The sequence below is a fragment of the Phodopus roborovskii genome, unplaced genomic scaffold (assembly GCF_943737965.1).
Source record: "Phodopus roborovskii unplaced genomic scaffold, PHOROB, whole genome shotgun sequence".
NCBI lineage: Eukaryota > Metazoa > Chordata > Mammalia > Rodentia > Cricetidae > Phodopus > Phodopus roborovskii.
Genome location: NW_026126586.1, coordinates 3,621,530 through 3,647,395, shown reverse-complemented (window position 1 = coordinate 3,647,395; position 25,866 = coordinate 3,621,530). Strand labels below are relative to the sequence as shown.

Here is a 25,866-nt window from a genome sequence, read left to right as displayed (position 1 = left end):
TGACATTTTCCTACTAATTGTGTGTGTGTGTAATGCATGTGTATGTGTTCCCATGTATGTCTACACATGCATGCAGGTGGAGGTCTTTTCCACCTTATGATTGGGGCAGAAGCCCTCACTGAAGCCAGAGCTCACTGATTTGACCAGTCTGAATAGCTAGCTTGGTTCAGCAGTCCCTAGTTCTGCCTGCTGAGTGCTTGGCCCAACATTTTTGTGGGGTTTGAGCATGCCTGCCCTTCACACTTCTAAGACAATCTACCCGTTGTCTTAGTTACTCTTCCATTGTGATGGCAAAGCACCAAAGCAACTTATAGAAGAAAGCATTTCATTTGGGGTTCAAGGGTTCAGAGGGTTGGCGTTTATGACTTTCATGATGGGGAGCATGGTAGCAGACAAGTAGGCGTGGCTCTGGAGCAGTTAGCCGAGAGCTCACATCCTGAGAGCGGGGAGAGAGGGAGGTAATTGGGGATGACATGGGTTTTTTTTTTAAACCTCAGAGCCCAACCCCAGGGACAAATCTCCTCCAATAAGTCCACACTTCTAAATCCTTCACAAACAGTTCTACCAGCAGGTGACGAAGTATTCAAATATAGGAGCTGTTTTCTTTCAAACAGCCTCACACTCTGAGCCCCCCCACCCCAGTCATTATCTTACTAACTGGATTCTTTAAATACACTGAGCATCTTATGGGCCATGGGAATGGACACATAGGTTTTCATCTCAGAGTGTCTTACTCTGTTTCATGTTTGTGTTCAGCGCTTTAGCGTTTTTCCCATGAGGTCTTACTGTTTCCAATAATCGAAGATTATGGACTGAAGGAAGATTAAAAGTGGGTGTATGTAAATGAGGAAATGCTTAGGAGGAACCTGGCCATTTCTCTGCACGGGTTTAGTAACAGCAAGCCGGGAGATGCAGAATGCACAAAGGCTGTGGGAAGGAGACGCAGTTGTAAACGTTGAGACGAGCAGAGAAGCTGCCCAGCCTCAGTGCTAGCCTTCCTCAAGGGTGACTCTGCCTGTGACATTGCCCTGTCTTCAGCAACTTTTGGAGGAGCTCTGACCATCTTTCACCATAGCTTCTGGGAGCTTGAAAGCTTAGGCATTTGTTACTTCTGAGTTATGTATTACATTTATCTTCCCTATTGGTCTAGGAGGTGGCTCATAAATAAAAGACATGCCAGGCAAGCAAGAGGACAAGAATTCAGATCGCTAGAACCTAGGTGAAAGCCAGACAGGCATGAAGGCCACCTGTAATCCCAGAACTCAGAAGGGGAGGCAGGATCACCAGAGCAAGATGTCTAGCTTCAGTAGCTGGAATTGGGGGAATCTGTGAGCAGGGGTTTAGTAAGAAATACCGCCATGGTACATAAAGAGGAGAGTGGCATCAGCTTTGGGCTTCAACACACACACACACACACTCATACATACATACCATATACACATACTATACACACACACACTACATACATACACACCATATACACGTACTATACACACACACTACATACATATACACCATATACACATACTATATACACACTACATACATATATACCATATACACATACTATACACACACACTACATACATACACACCATATACACATACTATATACACACACACTCATACATACACACCATATACACATACTATATACACACACACTCATACATACACACCATATACACATACTATATACACACACTACATACATACATACCATATACACATACTATACACACACACACTACATACATACACATCATATACACGTACTATACACACACACACTACATACATATACACCATATACACATACTATACACACACTACATACATATACACCATATACACATATTATACACAGACGCACACACACTACATACATATACACCATATACACATACTATACACACACTACATACATATACACCATATACACATATTATACACAGACGCACACACACTACATACATATACACCATATACACATACTATACACACACACACTCATACATACACACCATATACACATACTATATACACACACACTCATACATACACACCATATACACATACTATACACACACACTCATACATACACACCATATACACATACTATATACACACACTACATACATACATACCATATACACATACTATACACACACACTACATACATACACACCATATACACATACTATATACACACACTACATACATACATACCATATACACATACTACACACACACTACATACATACACATCATATACACGTACTATACACACACACACTACATACATATACACCATATACACATACTATACACACACACACACACTCATATATACACACCATATACATATACTATACACACACACTACATACATACACACCATATACACATACTATACACACACACACACACACATTTTTTTTAGTTGACTCTATATAGAACTTTAGACCATTTTGAAAAGTTTTAAGAAATGCTCTTTGTGAAATATACCTGCCAGGTTTCCTACCTCACAGAGTCATGAGTCTTTCCTGTAGCCTGCTGGGAAATTTATCTACTAATAACCTTATAGAGGCCTGAAACCCAAAGTGGTCCAGTTCTAGTGTTAATACATTAATATTTGTTTAATGTGCTAATTTTTCTGTTTGCCTTTATTTTTTTCATTTGATAAATAAGTGGTCATAGTCATGCCATTTAGTAGACTTGTTGTGTAAAATACTTTACACACATTTAAAAATTTTATTACTTACTCAATTTTGTGTGTGTATTTGTACATTTGCATATACACACCAAAACACACATGCATGCCAGAGGACCCCATGTGGGTCCTGGGAATCAAACCCTGGTCTTTGGTGTTGGCAGCAACCTCCTTTATCCACTTAGTTGTCTGCCTTGCCCTCTATGCATTGTTTCCTGATCTTAATTTATTGGGGAAACTGAGGTTTTGGTCTTGCCAAAGCTCAGTGAATGGTGGTGAGGCTCTGTCCCCATCCCTCTGGTTTAGAAACTTACATCCCTTCATGTCACAAGCATGATATCAACATCTGTCAGCTATTTCAAGTATGGATGTATTTCTGAAGTATCTGAAAATTATTCCAAATATTTAGCATTTCTGTTTATCTCTTGAATTCAATGAAAGGGACCACTTACACATAAAACTATAAATGAAGACTGTTGGCTCCTGAAAATTCCTTGTTATTCAGGCCCTGGCAAAGCCTGTCTGAATCTCAGGCTAGCTGTCAGAATGTAATTTGTCAGCACACAACGAGCTTCCCATGATAAAAAGAAAACAGTAATCATTTCTTTAAAAAAAAAAAAAAAAAGTTTCCAGTTTCCTTTTACACAGACATCTCTAGGGGTTGCTGTGGAAACCAGAAAACATTTGCAAAACAAAGTCCCAATATGTAGGACACAAGGTGGAGCATGCTTTCCTTTCATAGGCAGCCTCTTACAGAAAAGTTATTAAAACTACTTAGTGTTTATCCAGAAGCCTTAACTCCTGCAATCTTACCCCTGTTTTGAATACTACTTGATTATGTCCTGAGGATTTTCCAGTTGAGTGGCTGGGCCAAAGAGTGTGAGTACTGTAAAAGCAGTAGCTGGTATGACTTGACGTATCTCCAGTCTCATACTTGAGCTGTGCCCATCAATTAGTCAATTAACTGAAGAAGGCATGCTACACCTGCTTGTCAGGCCTCCTACTTCCCTCTCGGTCCATTTTCCTGGACCAGCGTGGTCTCCAGCACGCTCTACACACACACACACACACACACACACACACACACACACACACACACTGTAGAGTGTCAACCTGGACCAAAACGTCTCATGAGTGACAGTTTCAGGTTTGTGGATTTGAAATGAACTTCACTAAGGTGGGCAGCATGTGGGCCATTCTAAAGAGGTCAGGTGCCTTGTGTGAGATGAGGGGATGGCAATTCTTGGTTGTCAACTTGACTATATCTGGAATGAACTATAATCCAGAAATGGAGGGCACACATGGGATCCTTATAGGACTTTTCATTCACAGCTAGACATTGCCGTTGTTAGACTGTAAGTCATTTCAACAAATTCCCATATATATGGGAATATATGCTCTCTCTCCTCCCTTCCTCTAATGAGAGAGAGAGAGAGAGAGAGAGAGAGAGAGAGAGAGAGAGAGAGAGAGAGAGAGAGAGAGAGAGAGATCGATCCTGACTAGTACAGATTTTGGTAGCAGAAGTTGGTACCAGGACTGGGGTATTGCTGTGATAGGCCTGCCCATTTGTTTGTTTGGAAGAATTTGGGCTTTGGTACTTTGGGTTAGGAAAGCAGTGGATTGCTTTAAGCACTGCTTAATTGGCCACACAAGTGGGATCGTAGAAGACAGAAGCGCTAAAAGTTCTTTGAACTGTTGGGGACTCACTCACGAGGATTCGGGAGAGGATGTTAGTACGTTGCCTAGGGATCTTCCTTGTTGTATTTTGATGAAGAAAGTGGCTGCCTTTTGCCTTGCCTGTCTGAAGCTAATGTGAAGACGTTTTGATTAATTCAGTTGGCAGAAGAAATCTCAGAACAGCCCAGTATAGACTCTGTCATGTGGATGTTAGTGCTAACCCTAATGAAGATTTAAATTGAAAAGGAGCAAGGTGTGCAGGGTGAATTAGAAAAACTAAATTTGAGGAGAAAATGAGCGCTAGGGAATGGAATAGAGCTGAGTCCTGTGTTCAAGGAGATAAACAGTTTAAGAAGTGGAATAAAGGGTATGGTGACCCCAGGGCAAGATCCTACCCACAGCTTGTCCTCAGGACATTTGGGACTCACTGCTGTACCTTCATGCTGGTTGGCCTCATGAGTAAGCCCCCTTCTCTTGCAATCGCTTAACGCTTTAGGGGTTGGCATTGTTGCATAGACAACAAATGAGCTGGATTCAGAAGCGGCTGTGCCTGGTGGTGGACACATGTAGATTTCCACACTTTTTAAATCGGTGCACTCCAGACATTTGGAAGAGGCTTCTTTCCAAATATCTAGTCTACCAGCAAAGTTTATGGGGCTGTGTAAATTATTTTCCCAAGAGCCACTCAAGTCTTTATTCCTGACTCTTTGCTTGAAATAAAACTCCAGATTTATGCGAGTGTGTGGCTGTGCTTTGGAGGCTCCCAGGCCTCTAAGAGTGAGTTCTGTGGCCCAGGGAGGTGCAGAGGTGGTTGAGAGCATGTACGGGGTGGGCTGAGTGGGCTTAAGCCAAAGCAATGGGGGAGGCCAGCTCTGGACCTGGCGTCCACTGCTGCAGCAAGAACAGGGTGAATTTACTGTGTGTCTATGCTCATTAACACCCTGCTGAAGCCCAGAACTCCTAGTGTGGCATTCGATTCAAATAAGAGGACTTTAGTTACAACTGGGCCATTAGAGGGCTAGTATCATGGCCTCACAAGATCCCACAGGAAAGACATGCTAGCTGCATGGAATGAACAAACTCCCTTCAATGTTTGAGAGCCCAGACAGAGCAAATACCCAGCAGGAGAGATGTACTCCAACCCTGCTCTTACTCCAATCAGAACAGTGTCCTGTGACTCTTGGTTCCCAGGAGACAGCTGCAAGTCTTAGCAAAAGATGTGGTAGTGATTTTCCGCTTATCTAATCTGCTATGTACACATACTAAATAGAAGCCGAAGAAAACTTCAGTTTTGTGTGCTCAGTGTATGCCAGACGTTTCCTTCTCAGATTTTATATGTGACCTGTATTCAAAATATACAGTGCAATTGAATAGTGTTTTTCAAATATTTATTGTATTTTTAAAATTGTGTATTGTGTGAGTCTCTGAATGCAAGTCCAAGTGTCCACGGAGGCCAGCATAAGGTGTTGGGTCCCCTGAGCTGGAGTTACAGGCAGTTGTGAGCTGCCCCATGTGGACACTGGGAATCACGTGATTGTCTGCAAAGCTATTAAGCGCTCTTCATTGCTGAGCAGTGTCTCTACCCCATGAAAAGCATGGTTTGACTGATAGTGTAATTAGACTTCTGCTCTCATCTAGCCTGGCCTAGTGGTATTACATGAGGTATACACAGAGGTCTGCAGTGTCCATTTACATAAGCTGAGTGGCCCCGCACAGGGAACCCTCAGAGAGCTAACATAGCCACACTCACTGTTGCAGGACACAGTCCCCGAGACATAAAGGTCAAGTCCCAGAGTTTGCCCTGCTCTTTAAAACTCTCCTCGCTGATTACGCCTAGCAGAAGGAGGTCACTTTTGCCCTCTCCCCATGTCATTGAAACTTGCTAACAACAGTCACAGAAAGGGAAAAAGAGAAAGGGGGGAAGCCATTTTCCGTGAACCAGGAAGCAGCTACACCCTCAAGCTCTGAGAGACCCTGCCAAATCCCATGAAACTTGAATTATGGTGAGCGTGGGTGCTAAGTGCCAACACATGCATCTTTCAACCTCAGGCAGGATAGAGTTTCTCCTAAAGAAAGGGCCACAATTCTCAAACACAAATCTGATGATCTTCTGGTTAGGGTGATGAGGTCTGAGAGGGAAGGAGAGCTTGGGCATATAATATAGATATCCACATGGCCTGATGGGAGGTGGGGCCAAGCAGAAAACCTAAACACAGGCCATCTGAAGGTCAGTGGTCTAGGTCATGCCAAAATAGAAGTCTTTGGAGAGTGGGGTTCAGGAAAACAGTGATTTAAGAGACTTCGAATGAGTTATTCCAGATTCATCACTGCAGACTGCTGGCAAGTTTATGCTAGAAAGGTCAAGGATGTAACAGTACAGCATGGTTTAATGTATTCAGCACACAGTCTGGAGTGGATATTTCCTTATTCACCCGTGGATAATCAGAAGAGAAACAACCTAAGACCTATGCCTGTGTTGTGGAATAGAGGTGGTACCTTCATTGAAAAGCTGGTTCCCTGAAGGAGCTCAGGCTGGGTTTTGTCATCTCAAAGACACCCCCTGATTTCATTCTTTATTTTTAAAAAGTAGCTCAAATTTATTGAGTTGAAAGAAAATAATTGCAAGACCTAGTCAAGAAAACTGCAACTTGGGAAAGTGAAAGAAAATAAATAACATTAAACAGATGTATGTGGTAGAGAAGAGGAGGAGGGAGAGGAGGAGGGAGAGGAGAAGGGAGAAGAAGAGGAGGGGGAGGGGGAGGGGGAGGGGGGAGGTGCTTGAACACCACCGAGCTTTGTACTTTAGTGCCAGGAACACAGCCCAGCCAGTGAGATTGGTCTGTCAGCATGAGGATGAAGCCTTTCGACTTGAAGGTCTGAAATTATGGCATTATTTATTAACTTGCCCCCAACAACACAATGTGGTGTATGTGTGTAGACAGAATAAGCATGCATCATCTTAAAATAATAACTCATTATCTTCTCGTAAAATTCAAACATAGCATAGCCTTTTAGTAAGAAAACAATGCTTATTACTGTTGTAAATGTCATCAGTGTTCCTGAGAGCACTCGAGATAGTTTACAACTTTAAAACACAAATCCTTCTGAACAATAATCACATAAAAAGTGCTTTTCAGAGAGAAAACACAACTCAGAAGAAGAAAGATGATTTGGTAGGTCATCGGGCTGAGTAATATCGCCATTGAAGATTTGCTTCTTCAGGCAGGCTATCAAAAGCAAGGGGCATATTTGGACATGTGGGGTTATATATATTTTTGTTCAGAGAACATGATTACCAGGGCAGTAAATTGTAAGTAGAATGTGTGGAGACTGTTTTGAAGTGTGTGTGGCAAGAAGGGTCATGTCGTGCCTGTAACTTTGAAAATGACACAGAACCATTATTTCGACTCGTCATTCCTGTTGTAGTGTCTGAGAGCTTATTAACCTAAGTTGTGTGTGAATCAGCCAGGAGGACCCAACCTTCCGAGGATCAGAACAGGGCCTTCAAGGGAGGGTTGTTTGTTTGCAAAGATGGGAACTCTGGGAAGTCTGATGGGATAGCGGTGCAACCCAGCAATGGCCAGCCACTGCAAGCCCCTGCAGCAGGGGCCAGCACTGGAGGGAGACACTGGCAGAAGAATTTTGGTTGGGAGAGGGGGAATATCAGGGCATTTCTCCGTCCGCCTTCCCTGCTGGACACCGGGTCTAAGGGCACTTACAAACGGCTGCCTTTTGAGCCTCAGGTCTCAGTGATGAGGAGAAAGAAAGAAATGAGAGGAAGAAGTCTAACTTTTGCCTCGTGAGATTTAGCCTTGATACCTTGCGTATGGGCCATCGGGAATTCAGGAAAACTGGTCAGCGTGGGCTCTTAGCACACAGGTGCATTCATTGTCATAAGGATGGACTTGGGTCTGTTCCTCACACTGTGTCTGAGCTGAGCGCCTTCTTGGGGGGTTTATGTGCCACCACATATAAATCTCAGAGACTGATTTGATTGTGTTTCTGATAGGTGTTTGGTGCTTTGTTATTTATAACAGCAACAGATCTCTGTGGTCAGAAAGATGTGGACTGTGTTTCCAATGGGAGAGACTATTATTGGGTGACAAAATGGAATCCGGGGACTCAGCCATCTGCACTTTCCGGGTGCTCGCTTTAGCTTTCCCCCTGGAGTGACACTGTCCTCCAATTCATGACTTTCTATGGCCTCAATGTCCAGACTCACATTCACGTTTGACAGACTTACTTTAGCAAGAACAAGAGTATGTGAGCATCCCTCAGAATTCTGCTTGGTATGTTAGTGCCACCTGGGTCCTAGTTGTCTGCACACAGAAAAGGAAAAGATGGTTCGAGCTTACCTGCCATCTTTAGGAAGATAGGTTGTCTGAAAATGTTTATGCCAAAGGATTGAATAAAGTGTTCTACATTCTTGAGAAATCTATTAACCCTCTTAGCTTGATATTGTTGTTGTTATTATTACCATTATTATTATTTCAGATATGTAGATAGTCAGTCTTGGATCTGTTTAAGACAGACTGACTTTTAAAGGGAAGAGGAAAAAATAACTGAATTTAAACAATAAAAATGGTTATAGCAGAAAACCAAGATAAGTTACTCCCAGTCTTTGCAAGCTATGGCTAGCGGTGATTCTTCTGTGGTCATTTATTTAAGAAGAAAAAAAAAGCATAAGGGGACTTTTGAGTGTCTATGTCTGTCATTATACAGAGGGCAAACCTTGCTGGTAGACAGTATGATGATCACTCGGGTTAATAAGCAGGGTTGATAACTGGCCATGACTCCTTTTATAACTACAGTGCTGGAGTCGGGGAGACAGCTCAGTCAGGAAAGCGCTTGCTAGGCAAGCACAAGGATCCAAGTTCAAATTCTCAGCACTCACAGAAAATCCGGCTTCATTGTACCTGTCCTCTCATCTCTGGGGATGCAGAAATGGAAGTAACCCTGGGGCTCGGTGCTGGCCAGTAAGCTAGTAAAGATGGCCAGATTAGTATGATCTAATCAGAGAGAGACTCTGCCTCAAGAGATACTGTGGAGCTTAGTCAAGGATCAGCTTCTGGCCTCCACAGGCAGGTACTCATCTGAGCATGCAAACTTGAATATGCATGTGTAACACACACACACACACACAGACACACACACACACACTTTGTTTTTAAAGGTACTGTTTGATACCCACCCCCGTCCCCAGTCCTTTTTACCTGTATTTCTCAACTTTGATTTTGACATACTGCATTTGGCTTTGACATGTCAGATACAGAAAAAACGACCCAGAGGTAACCAGTCTTCTGACCTCCCACAGGGGAGATTTCCACAGATCCATCACCAATTCAAACATTCAGGTTTCTTAAAATTATTAAGTCACCCAGTAGATTGTGGAGGATGTGAAATGCCTATTCATGTCACACTGATGCCAGACTTGGCAGGAGAGCCTATAATAAAAGCATCAGGCCATTCTTACCACAAGGGGAATCTGATTGCTAAAGCCTCCTCTTACGCTGAAGATCGTGCTGGAGCTTTTTATTTTGCTTTTAAATAAAAACTCTGTGCCTATTCTATTTTTCTTTTTTTTTTTTACAAAGCTACTTGGAAAAATATGCTAGATAAGAAAAAAAGCCCAGGGTCCTGCAACTGGAGAACTACTTCTTACTACTTCTTCTGAAAGTCAGGTGTATTATAAAGAGGAAAGTCAGAACAGAAAATAAAAAGTTTACACTGTTTCGTTCCAGTAGAGAGTTATCCAGTTGGAAATGTTTTCCTACAGTGTGGTTGGGGTGGAAATGCCTGCCCTCGTCCCCCACCATAGGCTCAGGTATTTGAGTACTCGGGCACCCAGTTTGTTGTAACCATTTGAGGAAGTTTAGGAGGCGGGGCCTTACTGGAGGAAGTAAGTCCACCTGCCACCCTTCTGGTCTGTTCTGTGTGTGTGTGTGTGTGTGTGTGTTTGTATGTGTGTCTGTGTGTGTGTTTGTGTGTGTATGTGTGTGTGTGTGTCTGTGTGTCCATGTATGTATGTGTGTCTGTGTGTGTATGTATGTGTATGTGTGTGTGTGTGTATGTATGTCTGTGTGTGTTTGTGTATGTGTCTGTGTGTGCATGTGTATATATGTATGTGTCTGTGTGTGTGTGTGTTTGTATGTGAGTCTGTGTGTGTGTCTGTGTGTCCATGTATGTATGTGTGTCTGTGTGTGTATGTATGTGTCTGTGTGTGTCTGTGTGTGTTTGTGTATGTGTCTGTGTGTGCATGTGTGTATATGTGTGTCTCTGTGTGTGTGTGTGTGTGTGTGTGTGTGTGTGCATTTCATGCTTGTGGGTCAGAATATGAGCTCTCAGCTTCCTGGCCCTGCCATTGTGCCTGTTGCACTGATGTCGGTCATGGAATTGGTCATGGGGTGTTATCACAGCAAGAGAAAAGTAACTGATAGAGCTGTGCACTGGAACAACCCCACTAAACAGCGTGGTAGGTGCTGATAGAGTCAGGGGCTAAGTTGGTTGGCCTGGTGTCTCTGGTACTTTAATGCATTAGGAGCCAGGCAGTGGAGGCACACACCTTCAATCCCAGAACTGGAGAGGCAGGGGCTCTGTGAGTTCAAGGCCAGCCTAGTCTACAGATCGAGTTCCAGGACCCTGAGAAACCCTGTCTTGAAAAACAAACAAGCAAGCAAACAAACAAAGAGCATTAGGAACCTCCTAGCCCAGTCCTCTTCATATGTGAAGAACTAAACAAGGCATCGTTTAATCAGAGGGGTCATGATTAGGTAATATAGTTAATGGTGGGGTTTAACTTATAGGGCCTGGGTAGCAGACAGGGAGAGACCCAAAATGGTGGATCCAGCTGACCCTGAACTAAAACTTCTGAAGCCATCAGCACAGATCATGATTCTTCCATTTAAATTAGTTTGTCAAGTGTCTGTATCTCTCTGTTACACTGTCTCTGTCTGTCTGTGTCTCTGTCTCTATCTCTCTCTCTCTTTTACACACACACACACACACACACACACACACACACACCGAAAATAAAACTCAGGTCTTGTTTATCTTATTTACACAGGGATATAAAGAGGAATGGAAGGTATATCGATAGCATCACTTGATCTAAAGCCAGTTGGAAAATATCCACACCTAATATATCCACAGCTAATGGAGCTGAGAGAGCAGAGGTCTTTATCAAATATGGTGGCTGTCCTGATCCCAAATCCTACTAATTGTTTGAATGAAAACACATGTTTTCATTTGTAGAAAGCTCAAAGTTGAAAGAAAAAAGTGAACCTGTAGATTATAATGTTGGGTCCTATTCATTCACCAAACAAACTGTATGTGTTAATGCACGTGTGTTTGTGTATTTGTGTGTATGTGTATGTTTTTGAGCATGTGTGTATTTGTGTGTGTGTGCTTATGTGTATTGGTACATATGTGTGTAATTGTGTGGATGTGCATGTATGTTTGTGTGTTTCTAAAGCATGGGCAAGGGATGTAGCTTAGCAATACTTCATGTGCTATTCCTTTGGTAATACTAGATCTAGGTGTGCCTGATTTCAGGACCTAATACCCAGTGTCCTCTGCCGAGGCTAGACTATACATCCCCCAGGGTGTCACAGATGCTGGCCCTTCATGGCCTCCAGGGAGATTCCTACATGGGTCATGGCTCCACCACAGCTCAAGGATTCAGAGTGCTGCGTTTGCAAAGGTTTTAATAAGTTGTTACTTAAGGGATCCTTGAAGGAGAAGGAGATTTGGTCTTAGAAAGTGTCCTGCTTTAATTCAGGAATGTGGGTAGGGTAGATGCAATCAAACATAGGAAAATACTATTCTGTGGACAATATCTGGTAAGATGGGAGTGTGTATGAGGAGACCAGGAGAGAATGTACACCTCAGGAAAGAGGAGAAAAGAGGTTAAGCTCTAGAGAAGTAAAGTGGATTGTCTGCCCATCCATGAGAAACAGAAGAAGGGAAAGAAATGTGATGGTTTGGGGAAACACTATGTTGTAAATACTGGTGAGCATGGACGGAGGATCTGGCTTGGCAGTGACATGCTTGCTGCACAATTACAGAGATCTGAGTTGACCCTCAGAACTTGTATAAAAAGGCAGGTAGGCATGTGACTGTGATCCCAGTGCTGGGGAGGCGGTGGGAGGGACCCTGGGATGCACAGCTCAGCAAGTCTTGCCTACTCAGTGAACTCCAGGTTCAGTGAGGGACCCTGCCCCAAAACATAGTGCAGAAAGTATCTAGGTGACGAAACACCTCGACCAAGACAACTTATGAACGAAAGCATTCAAACGGATTTCTAGTTCCTGAGGACTGGGGTCCATGATGTCAGAGCATGGAGTTAGGAGCTGAGAGTTCACATCACGATCTGTAAGCAGAAGGAAGACACTGGGGAAGACTCAAGTCTTTTGAAACCTTGACACCTGCCCCCCGTGACATGCCTCCTTGAACGAGGCCATACCTCCTAACCCTTCCCAAGCAGCTGCACCAACTGCACTCCAAATATTCAGGTGTATGAGCCTATGGGTACTGTTCTCATTAAAACTGCCACAGAGAGCAATTAAGGAACAGTATTCAAGGTTGACCCCAATACATAAAGATCAACCTCGGTGCCATTTCTTGGAAACCATCCATCTGGCTCTGTTTTATTGTTTTGTCGGAGACAGAGTCTCCCATTGAACTAGAGCTTGTGGGGTGCTTAGGCTGGCTGGCCAGTAAGCCCCAGGATTTCCCTAGCTTTCCCGCCAGAGTGCAGGAATTGTAAGGGTGTTACCATGTCTTGCTTTTGATGTGGATGCTGGGGATAACATTCAGGTCTTCTTGCTTACATGGTGAACCATTTAATTTTAATTTAATTGTTGATTTGACACAACCTAGAATTATGAGGGAAGAGAATCTTAGTGAGGAATTATCTAAATCAGATTGGCCTGTGGGCATCTCTCTCTCCCTGTCTCTCTCTCTCTCCCCTCTTCCTCCCTCTCTCTCTCTCTCTCTCTCTCTCTCTCTCTCTCTCTCTGTGTGTGTGTGTGGTGTCCTCATAGTTAATTGATATAGGAAGACCCAGCCCGTTTTCTAGGATCCTGAACAGTGTAGGAGAGGAGAAAGCTAGCTAAGAGCAAGCAAGCAAGCCAATGATTGAGTGTGCATGCCTTAATCTCTCTCTGTTCTTGACTGGACATGATGAGCTGCACCAAGTTTCTAAAGCCGTGGCATCTCTCACATATGGAATTAGCCAAAGAACCCCTTTCCTCCCTCTGTTCTGTTGCTTTTTGTCCAGCGTGTTTGTCACAGCAATAGAAAAGAAACTGGAACACATGACCTATGCTTTCCCTACTAAGCCACCCCTGCTCAGACCACTTCCTATGCTAGACCCTGCATCTTCCTTACCTCAAGTGTGCGCCCATTTTACACCCCTGGGCTCTGATTTCTGATTAGGTTCCAAGTTCCTAGAGGTCTGGGGCCGGGTCTTATTTTCCTTTATTCTCTTTACCACCTAGCACAGCAATCTACAAAGACCGAAACAAAATGCAAAAGCTCTCCTCATGCCGATGATTAATCATCCTGAGAATTTTTCCAAAGGCACAGGAGAGTGCCAAGAACACATTTGCTTCAAACATGTGCTCAATTTTGAATTGAATCTGCCTAAATAGTGCCATCTGTTCTCAGGCAATTTCGGAAACATTCACATATGGTTTTTACCTTTAAAAGGACCAGGGAATGGGCATGCCCACAAGGCATAGAGACTTCACTGACTGAAGATGAGCAGACATGGGCACATCCAGTGACACAGCACGTTGGAGAGCATTATCTGAGGTCTAAGGACATTTTATCTAAGAGGCAACCAACAGCTACTTCATGTAGAAAGTATTTATGAGACATTACAGGACTCAAGGCATGGATTCTTACCACGTATTACTGTGCTTAATTGCAGGCTCCAGAAATGCACTTTGTGTATGTGATTCTCTTAGTCCTTCGAAATGGGCACCCACTCCCAATGTCCATTCAAGGCCTCAGCTCAGATGCTGGGTCAGCATCAGCAGCTGGTGGCAGAAACAGCTGTTGAGGTTCCTTTGTGCGATTTTTTACACATCACCTGTTAATTGACTTTCAGTTCAGTCCATAGAATTTATTGTCACATGAACACAATAGTAAAGGAAAAACTGTGTTTAAGTTCTGCAAATAACTTCCAGCCTCTTCCAGAACACCTCAAGTCAGGTTCTATATTTGAGTTTGTGGTTTTACATGCACAGTTATTTGCTGACCCACCTCAGCAGGAAGGGGGGAGGGTGATCACAGGCCAACTAGATTTGGATATAGTTATTGTGGAAACAAGTGATGGGCCAACTCTTCAGCCTATTTAACTCGCTCACTGCATTGTAAGCTCCAAACTATTGCCAGCATTTTGACATCTGTGTATTTTGCTAGTTCATGTAAATCAACCATGAAGTGTATCAAGAATTTATATAGACAGAAAGAATTTCTGATTGGAAACATGTCAATGTATGTTCCTACATCTGTGTGCACATGTATCCATACTGAAATTTCTTTGATTCCAATCTGAATGGCTCTGAATTCATTCACCTGAGTATCTGTCTGGAACATTCTGTATTTTAATGACATCACAATGCTGCCGACTCGTTGTGTGTATTCTTACATTGTTAATTCCTTTCTCAGAGAAAATATCAACCCCCCAAATGAATAGAGAATGACAGACCAGCTCCTGATGATCTCACCACTCCCAAGTTGCTTCTGGTGATCTGTAAATAAAAGTAACAGCATTAACTGGGTCCCTGATAGAGTCCTTGCATCCTCTGAAACCGAGAGCCAGGTCTCTGCTGTCTGCATCTGTCTCCATTCTTGTCTCCTGAGCTCCCCTTGTAATGACCCTTTAAGCTATTCTTACAGCATCAGCATTCAAGGCATTTCTAGTCCAAAGTTTGCAACTCTTCCACATTCCTGCCACAAAACACGTTGAAAGGACCACAGTCAGATTTATGTACCAATGCCCTCACTTCTCAGGACCAATTTTCTATCTGTTCCTGTGATAAAATACTCAACAAAAGCAACTCAGGAGAAAGAGCTTGCTCTAGTTGATAGGTCTTGGCAGGGGATCATGGGAGTGAGAGCTTGGGGCAGCTGCTCACTTTGCACCCTAGGTCAGGAAATACAGGAGCGGGTTGAATGCACGCGTGTGCCTGAGTGTCTTACACAGTCCAGGGTCCCCTGCCCAGGAAGTGATTCTGCCCACAGCTAGGATGACTTTTCTCTCATCTGTCAATGTCATCACAATGATTCCCCACAGCTATGTCCAGGTGATTCTAGACTCAGTCAAGTTGACAAGCAATGCCATCACAAGTATATTGCAGGTAATGCATGAGTCCCTTCATTGGCCTTTCTCTTCCATCCTTGTAGAAGGCCACCACCTTAATTCTCTGAAGCCTCCTGACCCATGATTCCCTGTTTTAATGACGTAAGTTATAGTTGTATAAAGAGTTGAGAGTGCCAGTATTACGGCAAGGAAAGCCCCATCACAGCATTCGTATCCTTCTTCACTTTTTGTTTTTTCCTTCACTTTTATTTTAGAAGTGTATCATCATTGATGACAATCTTGTCTGAAGGCCACTAGGCTTTAACTTCTCCTACTCTATTGTCTCCATTTAGGCTGTACATCAGCACCAATTTCTTGTTGTTTTTTTATATAATATTTTTTATTTAAATTTGAAAGAAGCTTGCTTTACATGTCACTCCCAGTTGCCTCTCCCTCCCCTACCCCCCTGCACACCTCCCGACCCCCATCCCATTCCCTTTCTGCTCCGCAGGGAGAGTGAGGCCTTCCACGAGGGATCTTCAATGTCTGTTGTATCATTTGAAGCAGGACCCATGTGTCTAGGCTGAGAGAGTGTCCCTCTATGTGGAATGGGCTCCCATTCATATACTAGGGATACATACTGATTCATTAGCAGTCCTTCTAACTGACACCCATGTTCAGGGTCTGGGTCGGTTCTGTGCTGGTTTCACAACTATCAGTCTGGGGTCCATGAGCTCCCCCTTGTTCAGATGAGCAGTTTCTGTGGGTTTCTCCAGTCTGGTCTTGACATCTTTGCTCATCTCTCCTCCCTCTCTACAATTGGATTCCAGGAGTTTGGCTCAGTGTTTAGCTGTGGGTGTCTGCTTCTACTTCCATCAGCTACTGGATGAAGGCTCTAGGATGGCATATAAGGTAGTCATTAATCTTATTATTGGGGAAGGGCACATAAGGTAGCCTCTCTACTATTGCTTAGATTGTTAGTTGGGGTCATCCTTGTAGGTCTCTGGACATTTCCCTAGTGCCAGATATCTCTTTAAACCTATAATGTCTCCTTCTATCATGGCATCTCTTTTTCTTGCTCACCTCTATTCTTCCCCCGACTCAATCTTCCTGATCCCTCATGTCCTCCTCTCCCCTCCCCTCATCTTCTCCCCTTCTCTTTCTCCTAACTTCCTCTCCTCTCGCCCGCATGGTCAAATTTTCTCAGGAGATTTTGTCCCTTTCTCCTTCTCTGGGGGATCATGTATGTCTCTCTTAAGAAACAAGGGTCCTCCTTGTTTCCTGACTTTTCTGGCAGTGTAGATTGTAGACTGGTGATCCTTTGCTCTATGTCTAAAATCTATACATGAGTGAGTACATACCATGTTCCGCTTTTTGTGACTGGATTACATCATTCAGGATGGTTTCTTCTAGTGCCATCCACTTGCCTGTGAATTTCAAGATTCCATTGTTTTGTTTTTTGGTCTGTTTGTTTGTTTTTGTTTTTGTTTTTCTGTTGAGTAGTACTCCATTGTGTAAATGTACCACATTTCCTCCATCCATTCTTCAGTTGAGGGGCGTTTAGGTTGCTTCCGGGTTCTGGCTATTTATTACTGCTGTGAACTTAGTTGAACAGATGTCCTTGTATGAAAGTGCATCTTTTGGGTATATGCCTAAGAGTAGAATTGCTGGATCTTGTGGTAGACTGATTCCAATTTTGCTGAGGAGCCACCATACTGATTTCCAAAGTGGCTGTACAAGTTTGCACTCCCACCAGCAAAAGAGCAGTGTTACCCTCTCTCCACGTCCTCTTCAGCATAAACTGTCTTTGGTGCTTTTTTTTTTTTTTTTTTTTTTTTTTTTTTTTTATTTTAGCCATTCTGAAAGGAGTAAGAGTTGTTTTGATTTGCATTTCCCAGATGACTAAGGATATTGAGCACTTTCTTAAGTGTCTTTCAGCCATTTTAGATTCCTCTATTGAGAATTCTCTATTTAGTTCAATGCCCCACTTTTTAATTGGATTATTTCGTGTTTTGGTGACTAGCTTCTTGAGTTTTTTGTATATTTTGGAGACTAGCCCTGTCAGATGTGAAAGGTGAAGATCTTTTCCCAGTCTGTGGGCTGCCATTTTGTCTTGTTGATTGTGTCCTTTACCTGACAGAAGCTTCTCAGTTTCAGCAGGTCCCATTTATTAATTGTCCATCTCAGTGCTGTGCTATTGGAATTATGTTCAGTAAGCATTCTCCTGTGCCAATTTGTTCAAGAGCACCTCCCACTTTCTGTTCTAAGAGAGTCAGTGTGGCTGGATTTATATTGAGGTCTTTGATTCATTTGGATTTAAGTTTTGTGCATGGAGATAGATATGGATCTATCTGCAGTCTTCTACATACCAGCATCCCGTTATGCCAGTACCATTTGTTGAAGATGCTTTCTTTATTAATTGTATAATTTTAGCTTCTTTGTCAACAATCAGGTATTCGTAGGTGTGTGAGTTAATGTCAGGGTTTTCAATTTGATTCCACTGTTGTTGAGACTATAGTGCTATAGTAGAACTTGAAATCAAGGATGGTGACGCCTCCAGAAGTTCCTTTATTGTACAGGATTGTTTTGGCTATCCTGGGTCTTTTGTTTTTCCATATAAAGTTGAGTATTGTTCTTTGAAGGTCTGCAAAGAATTATGCTGTGATTTTGATGGGGAACTGCATTGAATCTGTAGATTGCTTTTGGTAAGATTGCCGGTTTTACTATGTTTATTCTACCAATCTAAAAGCATGGGAGGTTCTTTCCATTTTCTGGTATCATCTTTAATTTCTTTTTTTAAAGACTCAAAGTTCTTATTATATAGATCTTTCACTTGTTTAGTTGGCATTTCCCCAAGATATTTTATGTTGTTTGTGGCTATTGTAAAGCGTGATGTTTCTCTGATTTCTTTCTCAGCCCCTTTATTATCTGTATATAGTAGGACTACTGGTTTTTTTGAGTTAATCTTGTATCTTACCACTTTGCTGATGGTGTTTATCAGCTGTAGGAGTTCCCTGGTAGAGTTTTTTGGGTCATTAATGTAAACTATCATATCATCTGCAAATAGAGACAATTTGACTTCTTCTTTTCCAATTTGTATCCCCTTGCTCTCCTTTTGTTTTCTTATTGCTCTAGCTAGAACTTCAAGTACAATATTGAAGAGATATGGAGAGTGGACACCCTTGTCTTGTTCCTGAGTTTAGAGGAATCACATGAGTTTTTCTCCATTCAGTTTGATGTTGGCTGTTGGTTTGCTGTATTTTGTTTTTATTATTTTTAAGTACGTTCCTGTTATCACTGATCTCTCCAAGACCTTTATAATGAAGGGGTGTTGGATTTTGTCAAAGGTTTTTTCAGCATCTAGTGAGATGATCATGTGGATTTCCTTTTTCAGTTTGTTTATATGGTGGATTACGTTGATGAGTTTTTCGTATATTGAATCATCCCTGCATCTTTGGGATGAAGTCTACTTGGTCATGGTGGATGATTTTTCTGATGTGTTCTTGAATTCGATTTGCCAGCATTTTATTGAGTATTTTTGCATCAACGTTCATGAGGGTCTGTAGTTTTCTTTTTTAGTTGTGTCTTTGTGTGGCTTGGGTACCAAGGTAATTGTAGCCTCAAAAAAAAAAAAACCTGTTTGCAATGCTCCTTCTGCTTCTATTGTGTGGAACACTTTGAGTAGTATTAGTATTAGCTGTTCTTTGAATTTCTGGTAGAATTCTGCACTGAAACCATCTGGCCCCATGATTTTTTTTGGTTGGGAGACTTTTGACTGCTTCTATTTCATTAGGGACTATAGGTCTACTTAAATTGCTTATCTGTTCTTGATTTAATTTTGGTAAGTGATATCTATCCAGAAAATCGTCCATTTCCATTATTTTTTTTTTTTTTAATTTTGTGGTGTTCAGGTTTTCAAAGTATGACCTGAAGATTCTCTGGATTTGCTCAGTGTTTGTTGTTATGTCCCCCTTTTCATTTCTGATTTTGTTAATTTGCATGTTCTCTTTGCCTTTTGGTTAGTTTGGATAAAGGTTTGTCTGTCTTGTTTATTTTCTCAAAGAACCAACTATTTGTTACATTGATTCTTTGTATTGTTTTCCTAGTTTCTACTTTATTGATTTCAGCCCTCAAATGATTATTTCCTGGCATCTAATACTCTGGAATGAGTTTGCTTCTTTTTGTTCTAGAGCTTTCAGTTGTGCTGGTATTTCTCTAGTGTCTAAAGTCTAATGAGTTTGTAGGTTTTCTGAAATTTGCATTTGTTGTTGAAGAACGATGTTCTGATAAGATACAGGAGGTTATTCCAATTTCTTTGTACCTATTGAGGTTTGCTACATTGGGGTGTATGTGTTAGATTTTAGAGATGGTTCCACGTGGCGCTGAGAAGAAGATATATTCTTTTGTGTTTGTATAGAATGTTCTATATATGTCTATTAAACCCAATTGGGTCACACTATCTTTTAGTTTCTTTGTTTTTTGTTAAGTTTCTATCTGGTGGTCCTGTCTAGTGTTGAGAGAGAGGTGTTGAAATCTCCCACTCCAAATATGTGAGGATTTATGTGAGATTTGAGTTTTAGTAATGTTTCTTTTACGAATGTGGGTGCCTTTGTATTTGGGGCATAGATGTTCAGATTTGAACTTCATCTTGAATAAGAAAGGACCTTCTTTATCTCTTTTGATTGATTTTTAGTTTAAAGTCTAATTTGTCAGATATTATGATTGTTACATCTGCTTGTTTCTTGGGTCCATTTGATTAGAAAATCTTTTTTCCACCCTTAACTCTGAGGTAACATCTATCTTTGAGGGATTTTCCCATTACCTCTTTGAAGGTCTCTATCATCTTCATGAAGTTGTTTTAGGGTCGTTCTCTTCTGCTTCATCTGTGTTGGGAAGATCAGGTCTTGCTGGTGTGGAGTCCCTTGACTCTGGTGGCGTCATATTGATCTTTCTGTTGTTGACTGTACTGTTATACTGGTTGTCTACCCATCTCTTACTATGTGTGTGGTGGGATCTCTCCCTCTCCTGGTGGGAATGGGGCCAAGGTTCTCTTCTGGTGGGTACAAGCAGGTCCAATCAATACTTCAATGGCTCTCCTACTCTAGTGGGTGGAGGTGGGACTAGGATGCAGGGAGACTCTGGATGGACTGGCCTGCCGAGATGCAGACCGCATTCCCAAGGAGGCTCTGAGTTGGGCATTGGAGGGTGGGCTCCTCCTGTGGGTGGAGGCAGAACCAGCCCAATTTCTTGTCCCAAGACATCACACCTGCTGTTCTAATTTATGTATCTTCTGGTATACCTTCTCATGGCTTCTCTCTGGGAAATACACAAATTCATGAAGATTTTGCATTTGCAGTATTACAACATATTGCTAAATTTCTTTAAAAATGCTCTTAATTTGTATTTCCATCAACAGTTTGTGAAAATTGCCATATCCTTATGTCTCCACCAGCACTTATTTTCTTAGCTATCATTTTGTAATTGCTGCAGCCTGATGGGCATGGAATAATTTATCTTTATAGTTCTAATATCTACAGTCATTTTTGTAACTTAGACCAGTTTTTCTAATGCTCATTAAGTACATTTCCAATTTCTTTGAGTTATATAGTCATTCCCCTTTCTCGTTTCTTCCAAGTTTTTGTTTTCTTGTTGATATTTTAAAGTATCAGCTACCATTTGGGAGGGATTTCGGTCTGCTCATGTACTGTCTTTCCTGTCTTGGTGTCAAAGTTGTGTTGTTTGTCCATTATGATATTTATTTGTATGCACAGTATGAAAATCATACTCTTTATTTTATTTTGGTGTGTGTTTGTGTTTCTATGCACAAGCACTGTATTTATGTGGTGAATGCATGTGTGTATGTATGTATTCATATGTGCAGGTGTGCTCACCTGAGTGAGCAAATGTGTTTGTATGTATGCATTCATATGTGCAAGTGTGCTCACCTGTGTGTGCATATGTGGGAATCAGAGGTCGCTGTTAGGTGTCTTCCTCTGTCTTTATTCTTATGTAATAATTTCTTATAATTTCATTGTCTTTGTTACCCTTCTAAATAATTATGTTCCCTGATAAATTCTTGTTAGGCTATTAGAACTTAGTTGATTTTCACATTTTGATCTTGCAAACCCAATAAACTTTTAAGATCTTTTTCCTCTTGTGTGTGTGTATGTATGTGATATGTGTGTGTGTGTGTGTGTGTGTCTGTGTGCATCTGTCTCTGTCTGTCTGTCTGTCTGAGTCTCTCTGTGTATTTCTTTGTGTCTCTCTATGTGTATCTGTCTCTCTGTCTGTCTGTCTGAGTCTCTCTCTCTCTCTCTCTCTCTGTGTGTGTGTGTGTGTGTGTATGTTGGGGGGGGAGGCTGTCCTGTGCTTGTGCATTTGGAGGCCAGAGATAGACACTGGTTCTCTTTCTCAATCCTCCCCCTGATCTTTTGAGACAGGGTCTCTCACTAATGGGTTAAACTCTATCGCCAGTGAGTCCCTGGAAATCAACCTGTCTCTGTTCCACCCCCCCCCCCCCCCCCCGCGCCCTGTGCTAAAGTAACAGACATACACAACCTCACCAGGCTTTTTCACAAAGGTTCTGGCAATCCGAGCTCAGGTCTCTCGCTGTTGGTCTTTACCAATTGAGCCACCTCCCTATCTACCAAATACTCCATAATCATTCCAGCAGGATGCTGTTGTCACCATCTGAAAAACCCATGCACATTTGTCACTAGTCACCCAGCAGGTAACACCACACTGAAAAGCAGGCATTGGGGGTTCACTTGTGAGCGCTGGCCTCGTGGGGAATTGCCTTTGATATTCTCTGAAGGGTCTCCTGTCAAATTATTATACATTTTGCAATTTCTTTTTTCTAGACTCCTATGAACCAAGCTTCAACCCGCTCACACTGTATTTTCACTGTTCACTTGACCAACAAGGAGCCGGGATCTGCCACCGTCCGGCATGCTAAGCTCCACTTGGTTGATCTGGCAGGGTCGGAGCGTGTTGCGAAGACTGGCGTCGGGGGCCTGCTTCTGACAGAGGCCAAGTATATCAACTTGTCACTACACTACCTGGAGCAGGTGAATTGGGGGAGCGAGATCAGTTGCACCTCCGTACACTGCGTGGACTTTGTGACAGACATTCTAGTCTGCTTTTGTTCATTTGTTTTATAATCATGGTGAAATATGAATAATGGCATTTATCTTTCTCATAGTTAAAAAAAGATTGTGTATGTGTGTGTGTACATGAGTATTCATGCATGTCTCTGTGTGTGTGTACATGAGCATGCATGCATCTCTGTGTGTGTGTGTGTGTGTACATGAGTATGCATGCATGTCTGTGTGTGTGTACATGGGCATGCATGCATCTGTGTGTGTGTGTGTGCACGCACGCATGTGTGTACATGTGCACACAGAGTCCAAAAGAGGGAATTGGATCCCCTGAAGCTGGAGTTACAGGTGGTTGTGAACTGCCCAATATGGGTGTTTGGAACCGAACTCTGGTCCTCTGCAAGAGCTGTACATGCTCTGAACAGCTGGGCCATCTCTCCAGCTCCCACTTTTAATCGTTTTTTAAAGTGAAGAGTTGAATGGTATGAAGTATATTCCCAAGTAATGTGCAATCAGCCATTATCCAGTCCTAGGACTTTTCATAATCCCAGCCAGAAGCTCCGGACCTATGGGTTATGGACCCTTGTACCTTTTCTCTCTGACCTCTGGTGGCTTGTCCTCTCTGTCCTTCGGACTTTGCCTACTTCAGGTGGAGTCACTCCATGTGTGCCCTTTCACAGCATCTTGGTAGATGCATAAAGATTTATGATCCCTCCACACAGTAGCATCTATCACACTTCTGTCCCCTCTTGGGGCTTGAGCACATACATGCCCCTCAATTTGCTTAGCCACTGGTCCATTGGGGCTGCATCTGTCCCTCGGCTGCCGTGAGTGACCCTCCTGTGAACATCCATGTTTAGAGCTGTGTAGACACCATTCCACTTAAACCAGCACCCTTCTTCTGGAAGCAGTAACTTCCCTATTTTACAGATTGTAAGTGTTTACCCTCCCATGGTCATCCACCTAGTAACAGGGTGAAGATTTGATCTGAGCTTTCACCTGGCCCAGCACACAATCTTTTTTATTACTTTTAAAGAAAGCTTTATTCTCTGCATTGTAAAATTAGTGCTGGACATAAATCCAGGATCCACGTGGCCTGCTGCTTCCTGTTTTGTTGGTTTGTTTGTTTCTCCAGCTCAGAGATTACCCCTGAGAATGTAGCTCAGATATGAACAATATTTTGACAGCTTCTGGTAACTTCATCTGATCAGTAATTTTCCTGCTATGGTGATCTCTTAGCCCTGGCTTGTCTTGAGCCTCCCACACTCCCTCCTGATTACCATCCAATCCACTAGCTGCTCTATTTGTAACTTTTGAATCTGACTCCAAGAGCAAAGGAAAATCACCCAAATTTAGGTAGATAACTTTTCTATACCGTCCGTAAAATGAATGAGTTGGATGGAGAACTTCTGGTGTTACTCTCTTGTCTCTGAATGTTTAGCCTAAAGGCTTTGAGGGCAACAATGACAATTGAAAGTGTCATTTCTTTAATGCCTAGGGAAACCTTTGGGACTAGCGTCTTGATGCTTCAGAGCACTCATGTGGCCAAAGAGGCATGCCAGGGGAACCTGCCTGAATGAGAGGCTATGGTTAACTCCATCCCTGAGAACCCTGGAAAGCAGCCCCTGAGATGAGGGCCTGCAGGCATCGGCCATTTCGGTGCTTTTGACAAGAATCATCAGTTCTAAGTTCTTTCTTGCTCAAATATTCCAAGCAGTTATACTGATGGAGCTTTTCGCTTAATAGGACATTTACTGAAACAGTGATATATGCCTATAACAGGCTGTATTCAAATTGCCTTATTTCAAAGAAATGTGTCTATGTGTTCAGATGGCACCATGGTTTTTAATTCCCATTGTGTCCATCTGTTCATACAAAATTACACTCTTTAGCTGAATCAAACTTTCTACCAATTGTAATCACTCAGGAGAAACAGTTCTTCCACATCCAAGTCGTCCTTCTGTCCACGCAATCTCCTCAAATTCCTGGCTGTCAGTAGAATTACTCCAGTCCTCACTCCACTTCACAGTCCTTGTGAACATTCCTAATGCCAGTGTGGCCCCTGTTGTTTCTTTAATTACTTATCTAGCAAATATTAAGGGTGATCTTATACAGGCCGCCTCTGTCAGCTTGACAAAGCCTAGAGCCGCCTGGGAAGAAAGGCTCAATGGAGGATTGTTTGTGTGGGCTTGTCCTGTGAATATGTCATGGGGGATTATCTTGTTTGTTTCATTGATCTGGGATGGCATAGCCCATTATGAGTGGCACCATTCCCTAGGCAAGGGTCTTGAACTGTATGCCAATGGAGAAATGAAGCTGAACACAAGCAAACTCGTGACCGAGCACTCATTTGTTTGAAGTTTCTGCCTTGACCTCCCCCGGTGTAATCTGGAATGTCAAACTAAAATAATACCCCCTTCCCCTCCCCCAGTTGATTTATTTCAGGATATTTTGTCACAGCAGCTGAAATGAGAGTAAGGTAGATCTATAATGTGCTGAGGGTCATAGACACAGCCTTACCCGAGAGGTCTGAAGCAGCGGCCACCGTAAGAACATCAGCTGCAGCTCAAGTGGGAGCTGTGACAGGCAAGGAACGTGTGCAGAAAGATTGACTGAGGCAGAGGAAGCGCGAATTAGTGATGCCTCTGAAAGGAAGAACGAGTGGGCGGGAGCAAGGCAAGGGTGGGTCAGAGCAGGTCAGGTCCCGGGAGCTATGAGCAGCTCTACAGCTCCCCGGCCCAGAGGGCCATTCCCAAGGCTAAATGCCACTCATGTGTCATTGGCCCTCAGCAATTCTGTTTCCTTTCCACCCACCACATCACGACAGACAGCTGTTAGCTATTTTCTCTGAGACCCAAGTGTCCTCGCAGGCAGGGGAGCAGGCTTGCTAAGGTCACGTGGAGAAAAGACGCTGGCAGGAGAAGGGAGGGAAACAAACAGGTATGGGAAGCTGCGGACATGGCCTTGAGAGAGCTGCTGGCGAGCGGCTGGGGGTCAGAAGAGAACTCCTTCCCGAGAGAAAGAGAGAGAGCCAGAGCACTCAGCAGGGAGCAATGAAGAGTGGGCGAGGA

The 25,866-nt window shown here is 42.8% G+C and overlaps 1 protein-coding gene across 1 annotated transcript in view; it reads left to right on the top strand.

Annotated features, from left to right (window-relative positions):
• The window catches only part of LOC127236515 (kinesin-like protein KIF6), a 134,638-nt gene that overhangs the window by 72,245 nt on the left and 36,527 nt on the right, over positions 1 to 25,866 (top strand). The window contains exon 7 of the mRNA XM_051204202.1: positions 22,559 to 22,765. Coding sequence (XP_051060159.1) covers positions 22,559 to 22,765 — 207 coding nt within the window. The remainder of the gene's footprint in view (positions 1 to 22,558; positions 22,766 to 25,866) is intronic.